This window comes from Hermetia illucens, chromosome 2, assembly GCF_905115235.1.
Source record: "Hermetia illucens chromosome 2, iHerIll2.2.curated.20191125, whole genome shotgun sequence".
NCBI classification, from domain to species: Eukaryota; Metazoa; Arthropoda; class Insecta; order Diptera; family Stratiomyidae; genus Hermetia; species Hermetia illucens.
Window position 1 is genome coordinate 70,477,006 of NC_051850.1, and position 23,210 is coordinate 70,500,215.

Consider the following 23,210-nt stretch of genomic DNA (forward strand, 5'->3'; position numbering starts at 1 on the left):
AAAAATCTCCGTCTTCAAAGTAAGGCAAAAAAGCAGATACGTAAACGTGTGATAGACATTTTTGATAAATAGAAATGTCATCTTGCAATGAGTGCATGAACAAGTTCGCCAATTCAAAGTAATATTTTAAAAACAGAGGAAGTAGCATACAAGCCCATAACTTCATTAGATAACTCTACCGTTTTAGAATTTGTCTCGTTAGGTCATTTATTTATTTATTTATTTAATGAGGACAATACACAGAAAGCAAATTTCTTATTACATATTGTCCTCAGAGGGAGGAGCAAGTAAATGGCATATTTTGCGCTTAAAGCAGGGCATTGTAGGACCGGCAAAACCTCGGGATCGGAGAGTGAAAGTAAATCCGAGCTCGGCGAAAGGTACATAAAAAATGTCCGCATTACGTGTGTTATGAGACGAGGCGATACGGAAAGTAATATCCGAGTTGGCGGAGCAGTCCATTAGACCATTTCAGAGTTTGAAAAGAGTACACATATCAAGGAAGATACGGCGTTGCTGTAGGGAGATTGAGGGTGCGGAGTCGTGACGGATAATCAACCCGTGGAAGGTTCTTTTTATAAAAGAGAGACCGGGTGAATTTGCGTTGTACAGCTTCAAGAGCGCGGCCGTCACGGATGCGGTAGGGGGACCAGACTACACAGCAATATTCAATGGTGTTTTTAACAAGGGAATTGAAGAGTGTTAAGGAGGGCTGGATTGAGATAAAGTCGGGCGAGGAACGTAGGATAAAACCAGACATTTAGGAAGCTCTATTGATGATGTCAACGAAGTGGGAATTGAAACGAAGTGGGAATTGAAACGAAGTGGGAATTGAAACGAAGTTTATCGTCGAATATTACACCCAGGTCTTTGAAGGAGGTCAGTAGTAAAAGGGGTTGACCACTGAGAGAATAGGAAAAGGATGATGAGGAGGGTTTAAGGGAATAGCGCATCCAGTGACATTTGTTGACATTCAATGTTAGCTTGTTGACCGAACATCAACGGACTAAATTATCAAGGTTGGATTGCAAGAGAGCACAGTCCAATGGAGACGAAACAGAGGCAAACAATTTAAGGTCGTCTGCGTAAAGCAAATACGGACAGGTGAGGATGGAGGCGAGGTCATTGATAAAAAACAGGAAGAGTAGGGGGCCAAGTGTAGAGCCTTGGGGAACACCAGAGGAATGAGAGAAGGAACCAGATGAGTGACCATGAAAAGAAACTTTGCAGGAATGGTATGAGAGATAGGAGGAAAGCCAGGAGATGACTGAGGGAGGGAAGTCTAGCGAAGAAAGTTTAGAGAGGGGAATGTTATGGTCAACGGTGTCAAAGGCTTTGGAGAAATCAATATAAACAGCATGAACCTCCTGTCGTGAATTCAAGCGTTTAGCAACAAAGTTGGTAAAGACCAGAAGATTTGAAGCCGTTGATCTATGTTTCACGAAACCATGCTGCTCTTTGACAATGAGGTGACCGAAGTGCGCGGTCAACCAGTCGTTGACGTATCTTTCTAGGGTTTTGGAGCAAGAGGAGAGAAGAGAAATGGGGCGGTAGTTCACAGCAAGGGAAGGGTCTCCGCTCTTGAGGATAGGAATGATAAGGGCCTCTTTCCAGAGACGGGGAAAGTAGCATTCGTCTAGACTTTTGTTGTAGATTATACACAGGGGGAGGGAAATGTGTTTTCTACAGTTAAGGAGAAGAGATCAGGAAGCCCACCGGGGCCAGATCCGACATTGCAAGACAAGATTACCAATGAGGAACTCAACCAAGGAAGGCGTAAGGAGAGGAATGGCTAGTGATTCGGAGGAGCCTGTGGTTATGAAAGGTGTAAAAGATGAAGGGCTCGAGGGAGAAAACACTGAAGAGAAGTAGGTGCAGAGAAGGTCGCAGGATTGTTGTGGGGAGTTGGCAGTGGAGTCAGCGAAGCTGATAGAAGAAGGGGCAGATTGAGTTGGATTACGAGAGTTGCGAGCGTGAGACCAAAAGGGTTTTAAGTTACCGCGGACAAAGGCGGCTTCGACGCTCAAAAGGTACCTTTTACGCGCTTTTCTGACCATTGACTTCACAGTAGATCGTATAGCCTTAAAGTGAGCAAGGTCGACGTCATTTTTAGAAGCCCGAAACTTCTTCCGCAGTGTATGTTTCAAGCGAATGTTAATATGAAGTTCCGTTGTGAACCAAGTTGGGTACGAACGTAGGCAGGGAGGGGAAGAAGGGACATAACAGGAGAGGAGATCAGAGAGGATATTGTAGAAGGTGTTAAGAGCTTGATCACACGATGAATTACTTAATATATGTACCCAGTTGAAAGACGCTAAAGCTGAGTTCAGACCGTCAAAATTGGCTTTGCGGAAATTGAACTTAGTGGGTTTACGCTTGGTTTTGGGTTTTGAACGAGGGAGATCCGCTTCAAATTCAACCGCGGGATGGTGAGCGTCGGTTTTTACATACGGGTATGTGCCAGGAAATAAAGAGAGGTGGCGCTCGGGGAGGAAAGGAAGAGATCGAGAGTGCGGCCCAAGGAGTTTTTGGTGGTATTGAAATTCAGGGCAGAGCAAGTATACATAAAGGAAGAAAGTGGGAGGGAAGAATGGGAGAGGTTGTTGGAAGGAATTGGAAGGCTAGGATGATTAGGCCAGTTGAGCATGGGGAGGTTGAAATCTCCACAAAGGAAGAAAGGGAGGGAAGGGAATCTGACGGTAAGGAGTTCAGACAAACTGTCAAACAATTCTTCATACAGGTGAGAAGGGCTAGCACAGGGGACATATACACAAGAAACAATAAACGGGAGGAAGTTGGGCGGGAAGACACGAAGGGCAATACAATCAAAAGGAAAGCCAGAGGAGGAGAAGACGAGTTCAGCGGGGAGTGAATCTTTTATAGCAATTAGGACTCCACCGCCAGTGGACTTACGAGAAGCATCCCGGTCCCTGTCACAGCGAAAAGTGGAGTAGCCTTCGGGGAGCTCGGAGTATAACATGGCATCGTCTAGCCAGGTTTCGGAGATACAGATGGCATGGTGTTGCTGAGCCAGCGCGGATAAATTGAAGGCCCCCAGCTTGGTTCTTAAACCCTTGACATTCTGATAAAACAGACGGACAGTGAACATGGATCCAGTTATATAGCTCGGCGAGGCAGGTGGGTTGCCCTGAAATTTACCCGCGAATTGGGACGCTTATATGGCTTGATGAATACACCTTCAGGCCAGAAAGAAGGGTTGCCGAGAACATCAACTTCGTGTGGATAAGTAACCTTGAAAGATGCAATCACTCGGTCGGTGTTGTCGTCTTTAATGCAGTTTAATGCAGAACAGAGGAGAGTAAACCAACTTTGCTCCTTATATACTCCAGAACATCGTCCGTAGAAGTTGTGAACGCTAGCCAGGAGATGAAGAGCTGTTTAGGTGGGGACGCCACCTTTAACTTGGGGCCACTGGTATGGATGGATGAAGTGCCAGGATATATGGCGGTAGCGGGAAGCTGAGCTTCGTTGGCAACAGGAACGATGTCAGAAAGGGGGGCGGCTGTGTTCCGATTCGAAATTTGCTGAGGAGGCTGCGGATATTGTCCCGTCGTAGGCACGATGGAGCGAGACAGGATCGGAGGCTCGGTGGACCGTAACTCGTCGCATGGGGGCCGCTGGATTAGGGGTGTAGAGCCAGTGGAAGCAACCCTGATGTAGGAGGGCATCGCAGGCGAATTCAACACAGATTGAGAGGCCTGGTGCATAGACTCCTGAGATGATGTTGAGGCTACATTATTATGCACAGTAGGAAGCGCCTTTTCGGAAGTCACAGTCTCGTCTAACGCATTCCTGAGCCGTCGGGAACACGCGGTTCACGTTTTCGGTTCACATTTTCGGCGGAATTCAGTGATTGGGCTGAATCGGGGGGCTTGGTATGGTCGTCCTTGGCAGAAGGAGATCTAGACACAGCTGGAGGTACAGTAGATACAGTACAAGCCGCCAGTAGAGGGAATCCATTTGACTTCGGTACCAAAGCGGAAGTCTCAGCGGCGCGCTGAATGGCGGCCAAGGTCGAGGACTGTTTATTGAGCAACTGTATTGCGTCAGACAGCGTGGAGCCATGGCAAGTGTTGCAGCGATAAGATCTCTAAGAATACTGCATGAATAACTAGACATTTGATGTGGTAAGATTTCCCGCAGTAACCGTCGCAATCGAGGAGCTTAGAGCGCGAGGATTCAGATTCGTTACACTGCGCGCATCGGATGTCGTAAATTGGAGGTGACGCCGTTATTCAATAAAATAAAATATAAAATAATTGCCTACAAATATGCAAATCGCAGGTGAACTATTATGCACAGACAAAAAGTTGCGTCAATTAAAATGAAAATGTAAACGGAATGGCACGCCGAAAGGGGCAGGAAAGAGTAATTTGGATGACGGAATTACGCACTGCGAGATTGTTTAAAAAAATAAAAATAAAAAGCTCAGGGCAGATCTCCACAACTTCGAACTGACGGCTTCGCGATTGAAAGGCAGACGCTCTCACACTGAGTTACATATAAATTGCTAATTTGCAAGGCTTGCTGCACTATAAAAAATGTCGACGCGCAAGATGAAAAAATCCAAAACAGGAAGTTAAAGTCAGACCGTTAAAGCCACTATTCCGACTGGAATTTTCAAATTGAATTCAACAAAAGAAAACACCTTCACTTTGTTAATTACAGACCCGAAGTAGTTAATATCACGAGGAAAGTAACGAATATGGAAAAATGTAAATGATAATATCAAATGCAATCAGTAAATAATTCGGAAAAATTATGGAAGAAAGCAAAATCACAAGCACTCAGTTCACAGTCGATCGAGCGAAATAAATAAATAAATAAATTTAGCAGTTCTCAATACGAATTCATTTGAATTAATTACATTCAAAAGTAGCAGTCGAAAACAAAAAGCGCCACCCAATTGCAAATGGCGCAATCTGTCATCAGAACGAACCTTGCCAACGTGGAGCAAACTTTGCCGACCTGAATCTTCATTGCACATCGTAATTGTGTTTCCCGCTTATGACTGGTTCTGTAGGGGCACCCATCAGTCCATCAGCTATTCGTCAGTCAATATTTGATGAATTGATTGACCGCAGACTGATGAAATACTGTACTAGGTATATTCAACATACATGCACTACGAGATACAGTTAAGAACAAAGGTTTTCGCAACCCCATTTTCTTTAAAACAATCTATAAATTTCTGGTACTAACCAAAAAATTTTAATGTATTTGTGATTGAAATGTAATTTTATTAATAAAATATACAACACAACACGGTTCAAATATCACTGGTGACAGTGGAATTTGTATCTTGATTTGACGTCGGATACCAGTCGATTCAGCTGTGAATGAGTACCTCACTCAAATCAAGGGAATTATCTCGGGCGAGCGCAATCCTAACCACATTGCCTTCTATGTGATACTGTAATCCTATAGTGTACCGTTACGGTCTTGAATGAAGTACTCTAACACACTTCAAGGTCTTGATCCAATTGGAATGTTGCGCCAACGATTATTATTATTCATAGAGTTATCCATTCTGGTCGTTATAATACACTAGTAGAATACCTTGCAGAAAATCATTTATTAGTGAAAATGAACAGGAAACGAAACAGAAAGAGGGTTTCAAAAATAAATGTGTTCGAATTTTCTGGTTCACATAATTTCATAAATTTGTTTAAAAAAAAAACAGGTGTGCGAATACTTTTATCCGTAACTGTATATATATAAATAGAACCATACCATGTACCCAAATATTCATTCATAAAAAATCAACAAAACCTTTCATACCTGAAGCGCCGAGCTTCCTGTTTCCGACTTCTTTTATAATGGATTATATCAGAGCGGTTTGCAAAATATAATTAAGAGTGACAACCATCAGGGAATGTGTTAAAATATTGATAAAATGCGTATGTTTGAAGAACTTCCGACGCCTTGGGCCTGCCCAAAGACGATATTATATCCTTTGACTGGTCCTTCAAAGGCTGCTAACTCAAAAGGTCTTTGTTAACCGCTCACTCTAAACGCTGAAACAAGTCGGGATATTGGAAGCTGGGCGCCTCAGTTATGAAGGTTTTGTATTCATCTTATGTGAGAAACTCTACGCCGATAGCTAAGAATGCCAAATATTCCTTCATATTTTGCTAAATTCCAAGCTACAAATATGTACATACATATCAAAGCTAATATTGTGTTCACAGACACTGCGGGCTCGGGACGGTGTGCGATCTTCAGGGCGGAATTAGAGAGGGCTAGGGTGCGAACGCCATGATCCGCATTTTGCAAATTAACATGCACCGGAGTGCAACCGCTCACCAGTTGCTGGCACAGTTCGCTGCGAAAGTAAATGCTGATCTAGTGCTGATTAGCGAGCAATACCGAAACAAGGACCCGTCCTCATGGTATCTCGACTTATCGGGCACGCTGCCAACTGGGTTCGGGACGACGTTCGACTTCGTGTTCTTGCCGAAGGCCGGGGGGACGGATTTGTCTGGATCCGGTGTTTAGGGATAACGTTTTTAAGCGTTTACCTGACGCCGAATAAGTCGATTCCGGACTTTCAGCGCCGGCTTGATGCTGTGGAGGACGCCGTTTCGAGCACGGAGGGACGAATCCTGGTTGGCGGTGCTTTTATTATCAGGGCTCTTGAATGGGGCATGCCTCAATCAGACTCCAGAGGGAAACGGATTCTGGAAATGGCGGCGAGAACCGGGCTCGTCATTTTAAACACCGGATCCACGCCAACGTTTCGGCGCCCAGGTTGTGAAGGAAGCATTCCTGACATCACTTTTGCGTCGCAATCTCTGGCATCATCGGTGGACGGGTGGCGAGTACTAGAAGACTTCTCGGCAAGTGATCATCAGTACATTGCGTTCGAAGTGTTTGACGCTACTTGCCGGCGATCACCAACACGACCTTCCCCCTGCGTGTGGAATGTCGCGAGGGTGAACATCGGAAGGTTCGTCGAAGCTCTTGGAGCAGGTAGGGCCGCGCTGGGGGCGCTCCGGGGGGTGGTGGTGTCGCAACTGACACCGTCGTAAATTCAGTGATGAATCTAATAACGACGGCGTGTGAGGCTTCCATGCCACGCAGAGGCCCCAGGCGCGACAAGCCTTCTATGTACTGGTGGACGGCGGAAATTGCCGACCTACGGAAGGAGTGTCATAAGCTCCGTCGTTTGGCATAACGTTTGTACGCCAACGAGGAGGCATGTGCCATAAGGGCACAATATAGATCAGCAAAAAGAAGACTCCGCAGCGCTATAAATAAAAGCAAAGCTCGCGGCTGGCAAAATCTTGTTAATGAGGGGAATGATGACCCGTGGGGACTTGGCTATAAGCTTGTCACTCGGAAAATCGGGGCTCTGCGGAAGCCCTGCATATTGAACACCGACCAGATGGACCGCATTGTGCGGGCATTGTTCCCCAGACACCCTGTACGGGTTGATGTGAATAGCGCGGAAAGCGTCGTGGATTGCCCCCTTTTCACAATGGGAGAACTCGAAGAAGCGGTTCTCACTATGAAAAACAGGAAGGCGCCAGGTCCTGATGGCATCCCGGCGGTAGTTAACAAACTGGTGTTCCGCCAATGGCCAGAATTGCTGCTCGAAGCGTACAACGCGTGCTTGAAGGAGGGCATTTTCCCTTGTCGCTGGAAAGTGGCCAGACTCGCGTTGATCAGTAAGGGTAAAGGAGGCCCGGAGCTCGCGTCTGCATACCGACCGCTATATATGCTTGACACGGCCGGAAAAGTGCTCGAGAAGCTCATCAGGGGTAGACTCGCTGAAGCGATCCGTGCTGCCGGGGACTTATCCGCAAGGCAGTTCGGGTTCAGAACAGGGAAATCTACAGTGGATGCTGTTATGGAGGTCGTAGATGCGTTTAATCGAGCCGGGGCACACAGTCGCCGATCTCGACGGATAGTGCTCCTCATAACGCTTGATGTCAGAAATGCCTTCAATTCCGTAAGATGGACAGATATGCTAGGCACACTAGAGAACTCCTTTCACATGCCAAGCTATATCTTGCGGATATTGAGGGATTATCTGAAAGACCGCTCCCTGTTCTATGAGACGCTAGAGGGCCAAAGGAGGATGGAAATCACATCGGGAGTAGCGCAGGGATCCATCCTAGGGCCGGACCTCTGGAACGCTTCCTACGATAGTCTGCTGAGACTCGATATGCCCGAAGAGTCGCGCCTGGTCCGTTATGCAGACGACGTTGCGGCACTTGTTGCCGGATGCACTGTTGAACAGGCGCAAAGCAGACTTGGCATATTGATACGACGGGTAAGCGGATGGATGACTGCTCACGGTTTCAACCTTGCGCTGGATAAAACCGAAGTAGTCATCCTGACCAGAAGGAGAATCCCGACCCGGCGTCCCATATCGATCAGCGAGTTGACTATAGAGTCAAAACCAGCGATCAAATACCTTGGTTTAATGCTCAACTCGAAGATGAGCTCCTTCGAGCAAATCAAAGCAGCCGCGGACAGGGCTGCAGCTGCAGTCGCGGTCTTGAGTCGGCTAATGGCGAATTTCGGCGGCCCTATATCAACTAGGAGACGTCTCCTCATGGGAGCAACGCAGTCCGTTCTTCTCTATGGTGCGGAGGTATGGGCTGATGCCCTTGACAAGGAGGTGCATCGTAAACGCCTCGCTCAAGTGCAGAGGCGGGGAGCTTTGCGAGTGGCGTCTGCTTATCGCACCGTCTCCGAACCGGCTGTGATGGTCATTGCGGGAGTGATCCCTGTTGCCCTCCTTGCCAAGGAGCGCAAAGCTATCTATGCCGTAAGGGCGAAAACTTAAGAGAAGTGGTTACCCGTGAAGAACGTCAACGCACCCTTAACGAGTGGCAACTTTCTTGACAAAATGAGCCAAGGGGCAAATGGACTGCGCGGCTCATCGACAAATTAAACCCATGGTTGAACAGAAAGCACGGTGAGATTGATTACTTCCTTACCCAACTTCTAAGTGGGCATGGAGGTTTTCAGTCTTACCTGCACAGGGTTGGGAAGGCGCGATCTCCTGGTTGTGTTCTGCAATAGAGTGGCGGATGACGCTGAACACACCTTTTTCTCTTGCGAGAGGTGGGACGGCCTCCGCGAGCAGCTTTATGCTGACACAGGGGAACGCTCTCCAGACAACATTGTGCGAGAGATGCTGAAGAGCGCTGGCAGCTGGAATCGTTTTGCGCATTATGTTCGGGCTCTTCCTACTACGAAAAAGATTGAACTCGACCGGCAGAGGGATCGGACGGTAAGCGGTTCCCTGAACTAACAACTCCCTTCCTCCCCTTCCCTCCCGTTGGTGAAAGGAATTCCCTGACTTGAAGGCTCCCAAAGCCGGGAGAGCGGGAGGGCTAGCCCGAAGTAATGTGTCAAACGGGTCCAGGCTAGTTCTCTGATGACAGGGAGGTGTTTATTTGGTACTCCGCCAGCGTGCTGTTGCGGGAGTCCAACACTCCGTGCGTAAACGCATTCACCTACCCTACTCCCAAAAAAAAAAAAAAAAAATATTGTGTTCATTATAAATAAACAAACATTGCCTATTGCCGATGCATACATATATGCATATGTTAGTGGCTGAATTGATCTAACGCATCTTCAAGCATTTTCACTTTGCTCCGTACACAAAAGCATATATATGTGTGCGTACCAAAAATTTAAAACCGCTGGTACCACACATATCTATCTTATTAGTTACTACCGGCAAGCTTTATTCGCACATACATATATATACACATCCCTGCCTCGAGTAATTCACACTAATAAATTGAATTGATAAATAACTAAACAAATCGGAGTATAGGGTACTCCGCTTCGGGTATAAAGGTTTTGTGTTCATCTTATGTGGGAAACTTTCTACGCATATTTTGCCATTCGAATATGGGTAAAAACACAAATATTGCTTCAAACTACAGAATATACTTACATCTTAGAGACGTAGATACAGATGTAAGTATTATGCTCACCATAAACAAACATTGTGTATTACCGAATACTGTATTATATATACACGTATATAAATTGATGGTATACATATTTCCGACTTATTTCGTACCCAAAGGCATTCATATGTGCATATAAAGTATGTATAATGAATACCACTGGTTTAATGTACAATTCTATCTGCCTGAATTAGGCAGTATCCCAAAGTTTCATTAAGGGGGTCATTCCGTGTGAAGGTCGTTTATCTTCACTTTTTTAGAAAATTTTTGTGTAGAACGGGATAAAGGTACAAATACGAATTTTACACCATATATTTAATAATATCTTGAGCACGCGTAGTAATGTTTCCAGCCCGATAGCGTAGTTCATTATTGAAATACGGAGCAACTTATCACCCATCTCCAAAAAAAGTGTTTTTCTGCCGCAACACTAGAGGGCCCTGTGATCATCTTAAAGGAAAAATGCAAACGGTATTTAAACCTGCGGACTTAACCTCAGTCCGCAAACTAGGATTATTAAAAGTTATTGAAAGCTACATTTTTGGTGCCTTGTTAAACTTTTTTTTTGTAACTTTTGGTGTCTTTTAAGGCTTCTTTAATGAATAAAAAAAACTACCAAAATAAATTCCAATAATCCTAGTTTGCGGACCGTAGAAATATGCTTTGAATAAGTCGTGAAAATTTCTAAGAATTCCGTTGGATAGATTTTGGGCTATGATGGCAGCAGATTTTCAATATGCAGTTTCGAGGGAAACGCATTTAAAAAGCAGAATGCGATTTTCAACCATAAAAACTTAACTGACCATTAATCTGCTAAAGCTAGTTCATAAACCTTAGGTTTCGCCAAGAAAAACATGTACAGACTTGGCTTCAATTCTTGTCCTTTTAGCTAAGTCATTGGAACGTCATTCAGATCTATAAATACGCGCTTTATAACGGCGATCGACATAAACCTGGCATGTAACATTTTACCTGTTTAACACTGTAATTTCCGAAAGACTCCAAATATCAAAAAAGTATTTTGCCCATATATTCTATACTATATCTAGATACAATTGACAACAAAAAAATCGGATCCTTGGATCCGACACACCGGATGACCCCCTTAACATAATTATATAAATGCATACATATGTCTATCGAGTAATTGATATTGGTACATAAATGATTGAAAGACTAAAACGAACGCAAAGTGAGGTTACTCGCTGCATGTAAAGGCACACACAGAGCACATGTTTTCCTTAAATTTGACGAAAATTAATTTAACGGTTTCCGAGTCAATCGGGAGTGACGGACGGAGAGACATTGAATGGATTTTAATAAGGGTTTGTTTCACATAAAAAATTTTTTAAAAAAGATGGATAGGGCGAGGAAAACTCCTCCCCCCCAACTCAGTTCTGTTTAATATGAGTAAAGGCTTACTAACTAATTCTTACTCTCCGTTGACCACTTTGCTGGGTTGGTGCGTGTGTGTATGGCCAGCGAATGCTTTATACTCGCTTGACGTTTGTTTATATGTTAGCACACGAACGCAGCTGATATACGGAAGAAGGCTTTGTTTATACAGTGCCGGAAAAAAGTATTCGCTCTTCATCCCAAAGTTGCAAACAACGTGTAGCTTTCCAAGGGTATTAGAATTCTTAACTGCATTCATCCAGTATGTGTTGGACTACTGCTGCCTGTGAAGGGTATCTCTTTAGCGAATTTCTAGCTTCCCCGATATGTTCCTATTATACGCATGATAATCGATGACACAATAATCCAATTTGAACCTAGGAGTGTGTTAGAGCGCTTCATCTCAAAACCGTAATGGTATACTAGGAAACGATATGGTTATTTCCCTGATTAGACTCAGGTATTCACTCATTCAACCGGCTGCTACCGGGGAATTAAACGGCGACCTTCCATTACAGCATTTTGCTTAATCACCACATACATAAACAGATAATTAGATAAGGATGGATATATGGAGGGCAGTGCGAGAGGTTGATAAGCACGATGTTTCAAAGCCATATCTGCTACATTATGTTTAAAGGTAAAATGCTATTACAAGTTGAAGGGCATGGTTATGAATGGAGGACACTTAACAGTTTTTTGAAAGCGTTTAATTAATTAATATTTTAGTTATTAACATAATGCATAGAAAACTTTAAGGTAAAATTTAATATTGACATGAGGTTCATAATATTTTAAAAATCTGTAAATATTTCATTTAAAGGCAAAAAGGAAGGAAATATAAGCTTTCAAAAATTGCATCAATTCTAATTTGTAGGGCAGACACCTGTCCGAACGTCACCGAAAGTCATATGAGGATGAATTACTTCGACTTGGTCCTTGATTTTGAGGTTTCGAATACATCCAATGAACGGTTTCCGAGCAGTCAAACCTCGAACTTTCATTATGTGAGGATGGCCACCCAAAAATAATGGCCGAGTTGTTTCTGTTAATGGATGCGCGGCACTTCCAATTGCAGGTTGAGAACTTACAGAGTCGACAATCAATGTGATAACGTATTGTGATTTAATGGCTTCAACAGTTCTCCAATGGCCATCACATAAATTCTCCCCAGGATTAGGTTTAAATATAGCAGTGATAGGCCCTTCGCCATTATCAACCGTGAAGTTTATGGTTCCATTCAGCATTTGCAAGATCAAGTACGCATTTCGTCCATGAACACTTAGTAACATTCCTGTAGTTGTTCTCGGTTTAATATCGAAACTAACGGTGAACTCCGCTCCAACATTAAAGCGGTCACGCAGTTTAACGTAACCTTTATTGAAATAAACTCCTTTTTCGACGTCGTCTGAACAAGGTATTACGCCTACTGCATTAAAACTAGAAACAGGAACAACACGATTTTGGATTTTCACAGCTCGTATGCATCCACTGTAGCGTGATCCTTTCTCAAATTCTAAATTTAAATTCAATTCGTCTGACATAGGAACATCTACGTCACCAATGTAAAGTGGAGCATGAATTGAGATTGTATTTTTTGACCCGTTTGGCATTTCCGCTTGGTTAATGTCTTCTTTATCGATAATCAATTCACCTTTAAGCTGTTGCCGAGTAATAGTTACTTCGTGCCAATTATCGTCATTATAATAGAATGCTGATGAGACGTTAACCGAGTTTTGTCCAATGCGGAAAGTATAGTGAACCTATTAAAAAACGATCAAATTTAAAACTAGTAATGTTCACAGACGATAAAGTTACCTTTCCTCCTTTCAAATAAAGCGCCACGAAGTCCGTATGACTAGGATCCGCGGCATAAAATAACACGCCTTCATACGATTCGGTTTTAAATTCCAAGGAAATTTCATATGCTTTTTTCATTCTGCTAGGAATTTGTTTTATTTCTATTCTGCTATTAACTGTTGTCCCGAATCGATAACCAGCTTTTACAACGTCGATATCATCGAGGTTGGGATTTATGGGTAATTTACAGATAGGCTCTTGTTTTATTCCAAAATCTGGTCGTTTTCTTGTTGGACGTTTTGTGACGAGCGCTGGAGTAGTTGTGACTATATGGTGCCGACTAAATGTTGTCGTAGTGATCGGTTCTTCCGTGTAAGTCTGCTTTTCAAAAACATCAACGGGTGGGGCGATTGTATTTTCTTCTTCGTTTTCTCTACTAATGGTACCCGATTCATCGCCATCAAGTTTATGTTTAACAACATTTTTCTCAATTTCTTTAACAACATCTCCCGGGTAATAGATAGGAACTGCTGACACATCATAATCTAAACACAAAATTCCATATTATTGAATAGTTCGTTTTATAAAATCTGCTTATCGAAATATTCTGCCCAACATATATTCAAAGCCGTATACTGGCTAAATTGATTAAAAAATTTTCAGTTTTCAAATTACACGATGCAGCTCAGTTCGGCAGTAAGATTTCATGCCATTTACTCTAACTAGTCTCAAAAAGATGGAAATAACTCTACCTAAAATATCAGCTGGACAGCCTTCAATGTTAACAGCGGACTTATCAACTGCTGCCGCAAAGTTTACAATATTTCCGTTCATAGTGACATCGCTTATGCAGCCTACAAAATATGCCGTTGTTGACAATATACTCTTGGGAAACCCATGATTCGCCGGTAATCCACCAAAATAAATATCTCCGCGCTCAATGATCAAGGGGGTTGCATTTTCAATTCTGAAAGTTAATATATCACCTCAAAAAAAAGAGCAAAACAGAAAATATTAGAATAATAGATTACTTGTATTCTTCTTCATCGTCTATAGTCATCTGTAGAAATTCGCCCTCTTGCTTAACAGCCACAACATGCCATCGACCGTCATTATATTTATCTCCGGTTGTGAGTTTGTGCTGATCCATACTCCACAGAACAAGATCTCCATTATAAATGGTTAATCCAATTTTTCCACCACTAATTTTATCGCTTGCGTAGAAAATTATGCCTTCTTCTTGGCGGGTTTGGAATTTTAAGTTGAGATGCAAACTGTTATTTACCGAGATATTTGCATATTTCAAATATCCGGATTGTCCCGGCATGTACGAAACAGAAGCAGAGAACTTTTCAGGACATCCGGGTCGAACTCCATATGCTTTCAAATTTCGACTTAAATCAACGGGGGTGCCTGATACTACCACTTCATCAATGCATCCGTTAAAACCTTTTTTACTAATATCTGAGTGAACATCTTTCCCAGGGTGGCCACCAAAATACATTTCCTCAGATATTAGAAGATTCTCTTCACTTCCTGATAATAACTCTTCCTGATAAATGTCCTTTCCATCCACTTTAAGTACTCCTTTTCGACCATCCCGTTCAGCTTCAACCCGATGCCACTGATCATCGTTCAGTGTTGTGTTGGTCCCTATAATAACTTTATGCTCACCAAGTTTATATTGAAAGCTGATGCTTCCATCCTTGAGCTCAACTGAAATGAAATGTTCGCCCTGGCCTGCATAAAAGAGCAAACCGTTCTTTGCATCTTTAGAAGCTTTAAATCGGAAATGAATTGTTGATCGTGTTTTAAAGTGATGTGGTTTTGCATCCATGATGACATATCCATTTCCGTTGAACCTGTATCCAGTTACAGGTGTTTCTTGTGCAATAAGTTTACTTCTTTCACGAGCTCCCTCCATGTTTTCTCCACCATCCACAAAATTCCATAGACCAACAGGCTCATCACCGATTTTTAAATTTTCAATTTGCCCCTCGAATGAACTATAACGCAGGTCTTCTGGTGCTGTGAAGTCAGCTGAATATCCACCAACATACAGTTTACTATTCTCATCCACATCAAATACGGAGAATGTTCCGGGCAGAATTTGTTCTGTTTTGTGAACCACTTCACTTCCATTGTCTAACTCTTCTCGTATGTTGAATTTTACGTGATTTCCTGTTCGATCGACTATAGCCTGATACCAAGAACCATCTGCAACGTACTTGTCACTGATAATCTTTTCTGGTCCATTACCCAGATCTATTGTCAGTACGGGATATCCATTCTCAACTTCAACGGCCATGAAATCCTGGCCTTTTCCAGAACGGACTCCGGTTTTTTTTTCATTTCCGAGATAGAACAAGAAACCATTTGGTTTAGTTGTATTGAAATAAGCTGAAACTCTGGATGTAGTTGCCAGTCGTGAGAGATTCTCAGGTGGTTTCAGTTCAAGCACAGTATTCGGATGGAAAGTGACGCCGACGCCAATACCGTTAGCAATATTCCGTGCCATTTCGATTTTCTTCTTAAGCTTATCAATTCGATCGCCTAAGTCGCTGCCAATCAAACTTGTATGGGCTTGTTTCTTATCCATTTTATCAACCAAAGCTGAAAGTTCTGGTAACAGCGCTTCTACTTTATCAACCTGATGTGTAGTTTGACCAATGTCTTTTGTTGTTATGTCAATATCCTTTGGAGTTTGCTTAGCCATTTTTAGACCCAATGGAATTTGATCAACGATGGGATTTATTATGTCCATGGCAGCGTGTGATCCTTCTTGAGCTGAAAGGGCTTGCTGTTGAGCTGTTTTCCAACTTTCGACTGTAGAATGCTTCGGGAATTCCTCCAATACCCTATAAATACGAGAATAATATAATAGTAAAACATAACACTATATTTTTATTCGTTTTCGAAAAAAATCAACTCTCAATGTAATTTAAGACGATAATTTAAACTATAATGAATCGTATATTCTAACAATATTCCTACAATTCGGCTTATCTTAGTGACCCGTATGTGTACTGTGGCTTTAACGTCTAGAACACTCTTAAATCTTCAAATCAATTTAGGTCAGAAATACATACCGACTATTCCAAACCTCTAGTTAAAAAATACATACAACAGCTAAAACTTAGCCCCTCGTATATTTCAAGACGATAATAAAATTATTATAAATTGCAAAGCGATGCTTTTTCGAGCTACTAATTTATTATTTCATTAGGAAAGAGAGGTGGTCAAAGGGTAGTATAGGTCCCAGGGCGAAACGATTGGTATTCACGATGGAGCATAAAACCTGCGAAATGCCTGCTGAACCAACACCAACAGCTCTACTACCAAACCCTATCTTCACCTCCACGTGGTGATCGCTGGGAGCTCTTTCATAACGAAAAGCTGCAGACGGAGGAGCATGAAGGTGAGTCTCCCGCACCTAAAAACGGGACAAATTGTACCAACTGGTCCTCCAGGTTGGGGGTTGGGTAGGGCTGACAACCCTACACGGAAAACCGATGTTAGAAAGCCACAAAAGGAGCCTCGGACAGGATGGATTTTACAACGACGAACCCGGCAACGACAACGGATTAACGATTTGCGCATTTTCTCATGGAACGTGCCCTCCCTGTACACAGATAAAGCTGATGAGCAGCTAGCCGATACTCTGTCCCAATATAGGGCTGATATAACAGCGTTACAAGAGATGCGATGGACAGGGCCTGGTTTCCTGGAGAAGAGTAGCTACACCATATATTATAGCGGTCATCCAGTAAACCATGTGCTCGGAGTAGGTTTCTTAGTCAGCCAAAAAATGAAACCTGCTGTTATCGGCTTTGAAAACATAAGCGAACAGCTATGCACTCTGCGCTTGCCAGGCAAGTTTAGAAATAGAAGCCTCATTAACGTTCACGCCCCTACAGAGGAAACTACAGAGTTGGAGAAGGATACCTTCTGCGAGGCAGTAGAACGAACCCTCGAAGCCTGTCCCTGATATGATATTAAAACATACTTGGGGATTTTAACAGCCAAGTAGGGAAGGAGCCCGTGTTCAAGCGATACGTTGGCTCCCATAGCTTACACGAAAAAACAAATGATAACGGACTGCGGATTATTCAATTAGCAAGGTAACACGAAATGGTTGTTGGAAGTACCTGGTTTGCGCGGAAAGCGGGTCACAGACATACGTGGGCCTCTCCAGACGGGACCACTTTCAACCAAATTGACCATGTGTTGACCAAACGCCGCCACACTAACACTAAGCCATCCACAACACAGTTCTCCGTGACACCTATAAGAGGGAAATGGATGCCGCAATAACCGCAGTCAACAGAGGACCTGGAGATGAAGCATCAACAAATGATCTTCACATAAAGAACGTTATCATGGATACGGCCACAAACATACTTGGCCCCAGCCGCAAAAGGAGTCGGAACGGCTGGTTTGAAGATGAATGTAAGCTAGCAACAGAACGGAAGAATGCCGCACACCGAGTAATGTTGCCTTCTCCAAGAACGCGGGCACGCGCAGAGGCTTATCACGAACTCCGTCGAGCGGAGAAGCGACTTCACAGACGGAAAAAGGAATCCTGAGAGAACCAACAAGTCTGTGAACTAGAAAAGTACAGGGAAGAACCGCATCAGGCGCGCAAGTTTTACCAACAAGTCAGTAGGATGAAGTCTTATACACCTCGATGCTCATCCTGAAGAGACAAAGAGGGAAATCTGATTTCCGACAGAATGGGCATATTGGAGCGATGGGTTGACTACTTTGATGAGCTACTGAACAACCAGAACATCGTCGAGTTGGAGGTCCCGCCAACTGAAGACGAAGGACAAATACTGCCACCACCAAGTTTAGGAGAAACAGTCCGTGCAATTCATCGGCTAAAAAATCATAAGTCGCCAGGAGCCGATGGAATTACAGCCGAATTGGTTAAATATGGAGGCGAGCAGTTACACCAAGTGGTTCATTAACTTGTGCTGACGGTGTGGAACAGCGAATCAATGCCTGACGACTGGCAACGAGGCATTATCTGTTTCATACATAAAAAAGGAGATATCACACAGTGCAGCAATTATAGAGGTTGCTGAGTACCATCTATAAGATATTCTCCGCTATCTTTCTAGACCGGATAGCCCCATACGCCCAGAACACCCATACCAAAGAGACTTAACCCCAGGCAAATCAGCAACAGATCAGATTTTCTCTCTGCGGCAAGCGATGGGAAAACTGTTGGAATATGGACAACAGTTGCACCATCTGTTCATCGACTTTAAAGCCGCCTATGATAGCATAGCCAGAGTAAAACTGTACACGGCCATGAGAGGATTCGGTATCCCGACGAAATTAATAAGACTGACTAGGCTGTCCCTGACCATTGTGTGAGGCCAGATAAAAGCAGCAGGATCACTCTCAAGACCATTCGACATCAACAACGATCTACGACAAGGGGATGCCCTATCATGCGTCCCCTTTAACCTGGCCCTCAAGAAAGTCATCCGTGATGCTGAGGTAAATGCAAGAGGTACGATCCTCTTTAAGTCCACCCAACTACTGGCTTATGTTGACGATATCGACATCATGGGAAGAACCACCCGAGACGTACAAACTGCCTTCATCCAGATCGAGCAGGCGGCGCAAGATCTTGCGCTGCACATCAATGAAGGCAAGACAAAATATATGGTGGCAACGTCAGCACCGAAAACCAACCAACCAACAACATCAAACCGCACTGGTCACACAGGAAGAATAAGGATAGGAGAATACAATTTTGAGACCGTTCCGCCCGAAACGTCTCACCATAGGGTCAAAGCTCTAACTGTACAAGACAATGATCTTGCCAGTCCTCATGTATTCCTCGGAGACTTGGGTTCTTAGTAAAAAAAATTTAGAACTCTTGGCCGCGTTCGAGAGAAGAATCCTCCGAAGAATTTTTGGCTCCCTACATTAGGATGGACGTTTCCGTAGCCTAGATAACGACGAAATCTATGAGCGATACCATGACCGTCTGGTTGTGGATAAAATCCGGCTCAATAGGTTACGGTGGTCGGGTCACTTAATCTGTATGAATGAGGATGATCCCACCCGGAAAATCTATAAGGGCAATATCTATGGTAGAAAAAGAAGACGAGGCAGACCCTGCCTAAGATGGAGCGATGGAATTGGTGGACCTCGGCGCAAAACCGGAATGTCTGGAGTTCCTTATTAAGGCAGGCCTAGACCGGATACCGGTTGTTGCGCCGCTGATGATGATTAGGAAAGATAGTAAAGGACGTGGAGTCGCCAATGTTGGACGCTATGTTTTTCTTCAGCCTTTGTCCGGATCGGAGGCGGATTCTCTTCGTCTTCATCGGATACGCCATTTTCTTCTATTAAAAGCCTGATTTAGATGCTGTCGAGAGACTCTCAAATCGCCATCCAGCGTATCAAGCCAACTTATTTTCGGACGACCTTTTGGCGATCGGTGCAGCCCCATATCGTTCGCGGATGTTGTCAATTCGGATGTGATCATGGCTTATTACACCACTAGTCTAACGCAACATGTTTGCCTCCTTTACCGCGAGGCTTCGTTGTCTTTGGTAGTTGACCAACAGCCAGAAATATACAGGCGACAGAGCAAATGACACTGCGGAAAAATTTTGAATTTGAGACGGTCGTTGATGCATTGATCACCAAGGGCGCCAGTTGTGGAACGCTACTTTATCCAGCTTTACTACGAGAAGCTGGGAAAACAGCATCTGGATAGAGCAATGTGTAAAGCTCTGGATATTGAAGCTTCTAACAACCTCTACAACAAGAGTAAAGAAGGCTGGCAAGAGGGCACTTTCTTGACGAACTGCAACTTTCGCAGATTATATCGACTGTTCAGCGCGATGAATTATGCAATTTTTTCAACCGGGGATTCAGAGTCCGATCATCTCCGCAGATCACGTGCCCTTCTTGTTAAAAATTATCCAGGGGTTATTCCCCCAGCACGAGGAGGGCATACAAAACTTCCAGTGACCTCAGAACGACACGGCAATACCGCTAGTCACCAGTAATGACCTGCTGGAGATCTGCGCTAGGAATGGAGATAACAAAGCTCCGGGTCTGGATGGCGTGCCGAATAAGCCCCTTAAGATTGCCGTGAAATCCAGACTGGACATATTCGCTGAGTTGTTCGAAACGTGCATGTCCGAGGGGATATTTCCTGCATCATGGAAACGGCAGAAGTTGGTGCTACTGCCTAAGGCTGACAAACCTGTAAGTGAGCCAACCTCCTACAGACCTATTTGTCTTTTGGATATTGTGGGCAAAATACAAGAACGAGTAATCTATAATAGATTACTCCTGGTTGTTGAGAGCCAGGGAGGTCTCTCAGATCGGCAGTATGAGTACCGTAAAGCCAGATCAACCATTGACGCTATCAAAATAGTTACCGGCTTGGTCGAAGATGCAATCCACAGAAAGGGCAGTACTAGCAAATATTGCATAGTAGTGACCCTGGATGTGAGAAATGCATTCAATTCGGCCCATTGGAACCTAATACGGGAATCTATGGCGAAGATTGATATTCCCGCTTATCTTGCAGCTATTGTCAACAGCTATTTACAAGAACGGAGGCTTTGGTATGACACCGATGACGGACCCCAGTAGTACGTTGTCTCCGCGGATGTCCCACAGGGCTCCGTACTGGGCCCACTACTGTGGAACATAATGTACAACGATGTTCTTAATCTTCCCCTTCCGGAGGAAGCCAGAGTGGTGGGCTACACCGATGATATAGCGCTGGTTGTGGTCGCAAAGTATCTCGAGGATGCTGAGTTATACTCATGCGAAGAGATCAGTGCTATTAAGGGTTGGCTAGAGAGTTCTGGTCTGACACTTGGGGAGGAAAAAACGGAAGCAGTCCTCATCACCAAGCGCCGTAAAAGAAATTTTGCCCGTATTCAAATTGGGAATCATATCATCACTTCTAAGCCTGCCATCAAATACTTAGGAGTGATGATAGACGGGAAGCTTAGCTATAATCAACACGTGCAGTATGTTTGTGACAAAGCATCCACTGCGAGTGTGGCCCTGGCAAGGATGATGCCGAACGTGGCAGGGCCACGGCATGCTTCCAGGTTGCTTATAGCTAGGGTAGTGAGTTCGATCCTCCGCTATGCAGTTTGGGGAAAGGCATTGCAGGTTGCGCAGGGGCCATGCTAATCTTCTCTGTATCGTTCCAATTTTAATATATGTTCTCCCGAAGCAAGGTTGTAGCTAACTGTGCCCTTGCTAGACAGGGTACTTTAAAATAAGTGGTATCGCCCGCAAAAAGTCCGTTTCTAAAGTTTTCGTGTCATTTTTTATGCCTATAAAATGCCAACAATTGTGTGCCTAAGCGAAAAACCTTGTTAACCCTTAACATACCAAAGGGTGCGAGATAGTGATTTTAGGTGATTCCGCGGTAAGTACAAAAAACAATCAAACTTTGATTTATTCCGGCAATTCTAAGGGTTGTAGCACTAGTAAAAGAAATCTAAAGTGTATCCTATGCGGCAACACAATAAAATAGCCGCCTTAGAAATATAATTGGTGAAGTTATTTTGATGTGCTTGGCTCCAGCATGGGCACAATTTTTACCTCCTTAATAAAGACACAAATATAAAAGGGTAATACGACTCCAGGTCAGTTGTGAAATATGTACATCCGCAATCTAAACGTCTAATCGCCCCAGACAAACTTACTTTTCCAACAGGGGCAACCTCGCTGTTAATCAGTCAGTTAAGCAGGTAGTCACTGACTATCCAAAGTACATAAATAAAATAGCTTTCAGTATCATTGCTAACAAACTGAACGACAAGGAACTCAAGTACAGCTACTGTCTTTGGAGGTAGTGACAGCGAAAAGTAACACAATGTGTAAAAACGATGGGTCTTTTAAACAATATGATAATAATACCATAGACATAGTTACATTAGTAGATATTTCCAATTATTACGGCAATCGTTCTCGGTTTTAATACTATTGTCAAATTCATTTTTGGTTATACTAAAAACTATCACACGGAAGGTCGCGGTTCAAATCTCACTGGTGGCAGTGGAATTTGTATCGTGATTTGACGTCGGATACCAGTCAACTCAGCTGTGAATGAGTACCTGAGTCAAATCAGGGTTAATAATCTCGGGCGAGCGCAATGCTGACCACATTGCCTCCTAGTGTACCGTTACGGTCTTGAATGAAGTGCTCTCTTGTTGCGCCAACGATTATTATTATTATTGCAGGTTGCAGATGATGCAGCATTCGTCATCTTTGGAATGATGCCCATTGACATCTTGGCAGATGAGATGACGAATATATATAATGCGAAGTCTATCTCTCCTTTATTGCAGACGAAGAATTCCGAAAGGAGAGATCTCTAAATATATGGCAAGAGCGTTGGGAATGCTCGGGAAAGGGTCAGTGGACACACAGGCTCATCCCTGCCATCAAGGAGTGATTGGAGAGACGGCACGGTGAGATTAATTATAATCTTACTCAGTTTCCCACGGAGCATGGAGGATATCGCCAGTACCTGTTCAGGTTTAAACAAGATACCTCATGTGATTGTCCAAACTGCGATGGAGTCCTAGAGGACCCAGAGCATGTATGCTTCAAGGTTTGTGGAGGAAAGGAAGGACCTAGAGGAGACTCTAGGAGAGGTGCTTGTACCAGAGAATCTGGGATGCGATCAACTCTATTGTCGTATCTATCCAGAGCAAACTGCGAAAGGCCTCCCGGCGGAGGTTTACAAACTGGTGTTCCGCCTACGGGCAGAGTTGCTGCTTGAAGTGTTCAACGCGTGCTTGAGGGAGGCCATTTTTCCCTGTCGTTGTAAAGTGGCCAGACTCGCGTTGATCAGTAAGGGTAAAGGAGACCCGGAGCTACCGTGTGCATACCGACCGCTATGTATGCTTGACACGGCCGGAAAAGTGCTCGAGAAGCACATCAGGGGTAGACTCGCTGAAGCGATTCGTGCTGCCGGGGACTTATCCGCAAGACAGTTCGAGTTTAGAATAGGGAAATCTACAGGGGATACGGTTATGGAGGTCATAG

At 43.9% G+C, this 23,210-nt stretch overlaps 1 protein-coding gene and 1 pseudogene across 1 annotated transcript in view; both read right to left on the bottom strand.

The window, feature by feature from the left end:
• Nucleotides 1-12,047: 12,047 nt before the first annotated feature.
• LOC119649577 (laminin subunit alpha) overlaps nucleotides 12,048-23,210 on the bottom strand; it is a 120,559-nt gene continuing 109,396 nt past the window's right edge. Inside the window, exons 23-26 of the mRNA XM_038051781.1 lie at nucleotides 14,186-16,012; nucleotides 13,907-14,121; nucleotides 13,173-13,699; nucleotides 12,048-13,117 (exon numbers count right to left, since the gene is read on the bottom strand). Of these exons, the coding sequence (XP_037907709.1) occupies nucleotides 12,221-13,117; nucleotides 13,173-13,699; nucleotides 13,907-14,121; nucleotides 14,186-16,012 (3,466 nt within the window). The 3' untranslated portion in view covers nucleotides 12,048-12,220. The remainder of the gene's footprint in view (nucleotides 13,118-13,172; nucleotides 13,700-13,906; nucleotides 14,122-14,185; nucleotides 16,013-23,210) is intronic.
• LOC119650512 lies at nucleotides 21,322-21,387 on the bottom strand (annotated as a pseudogene).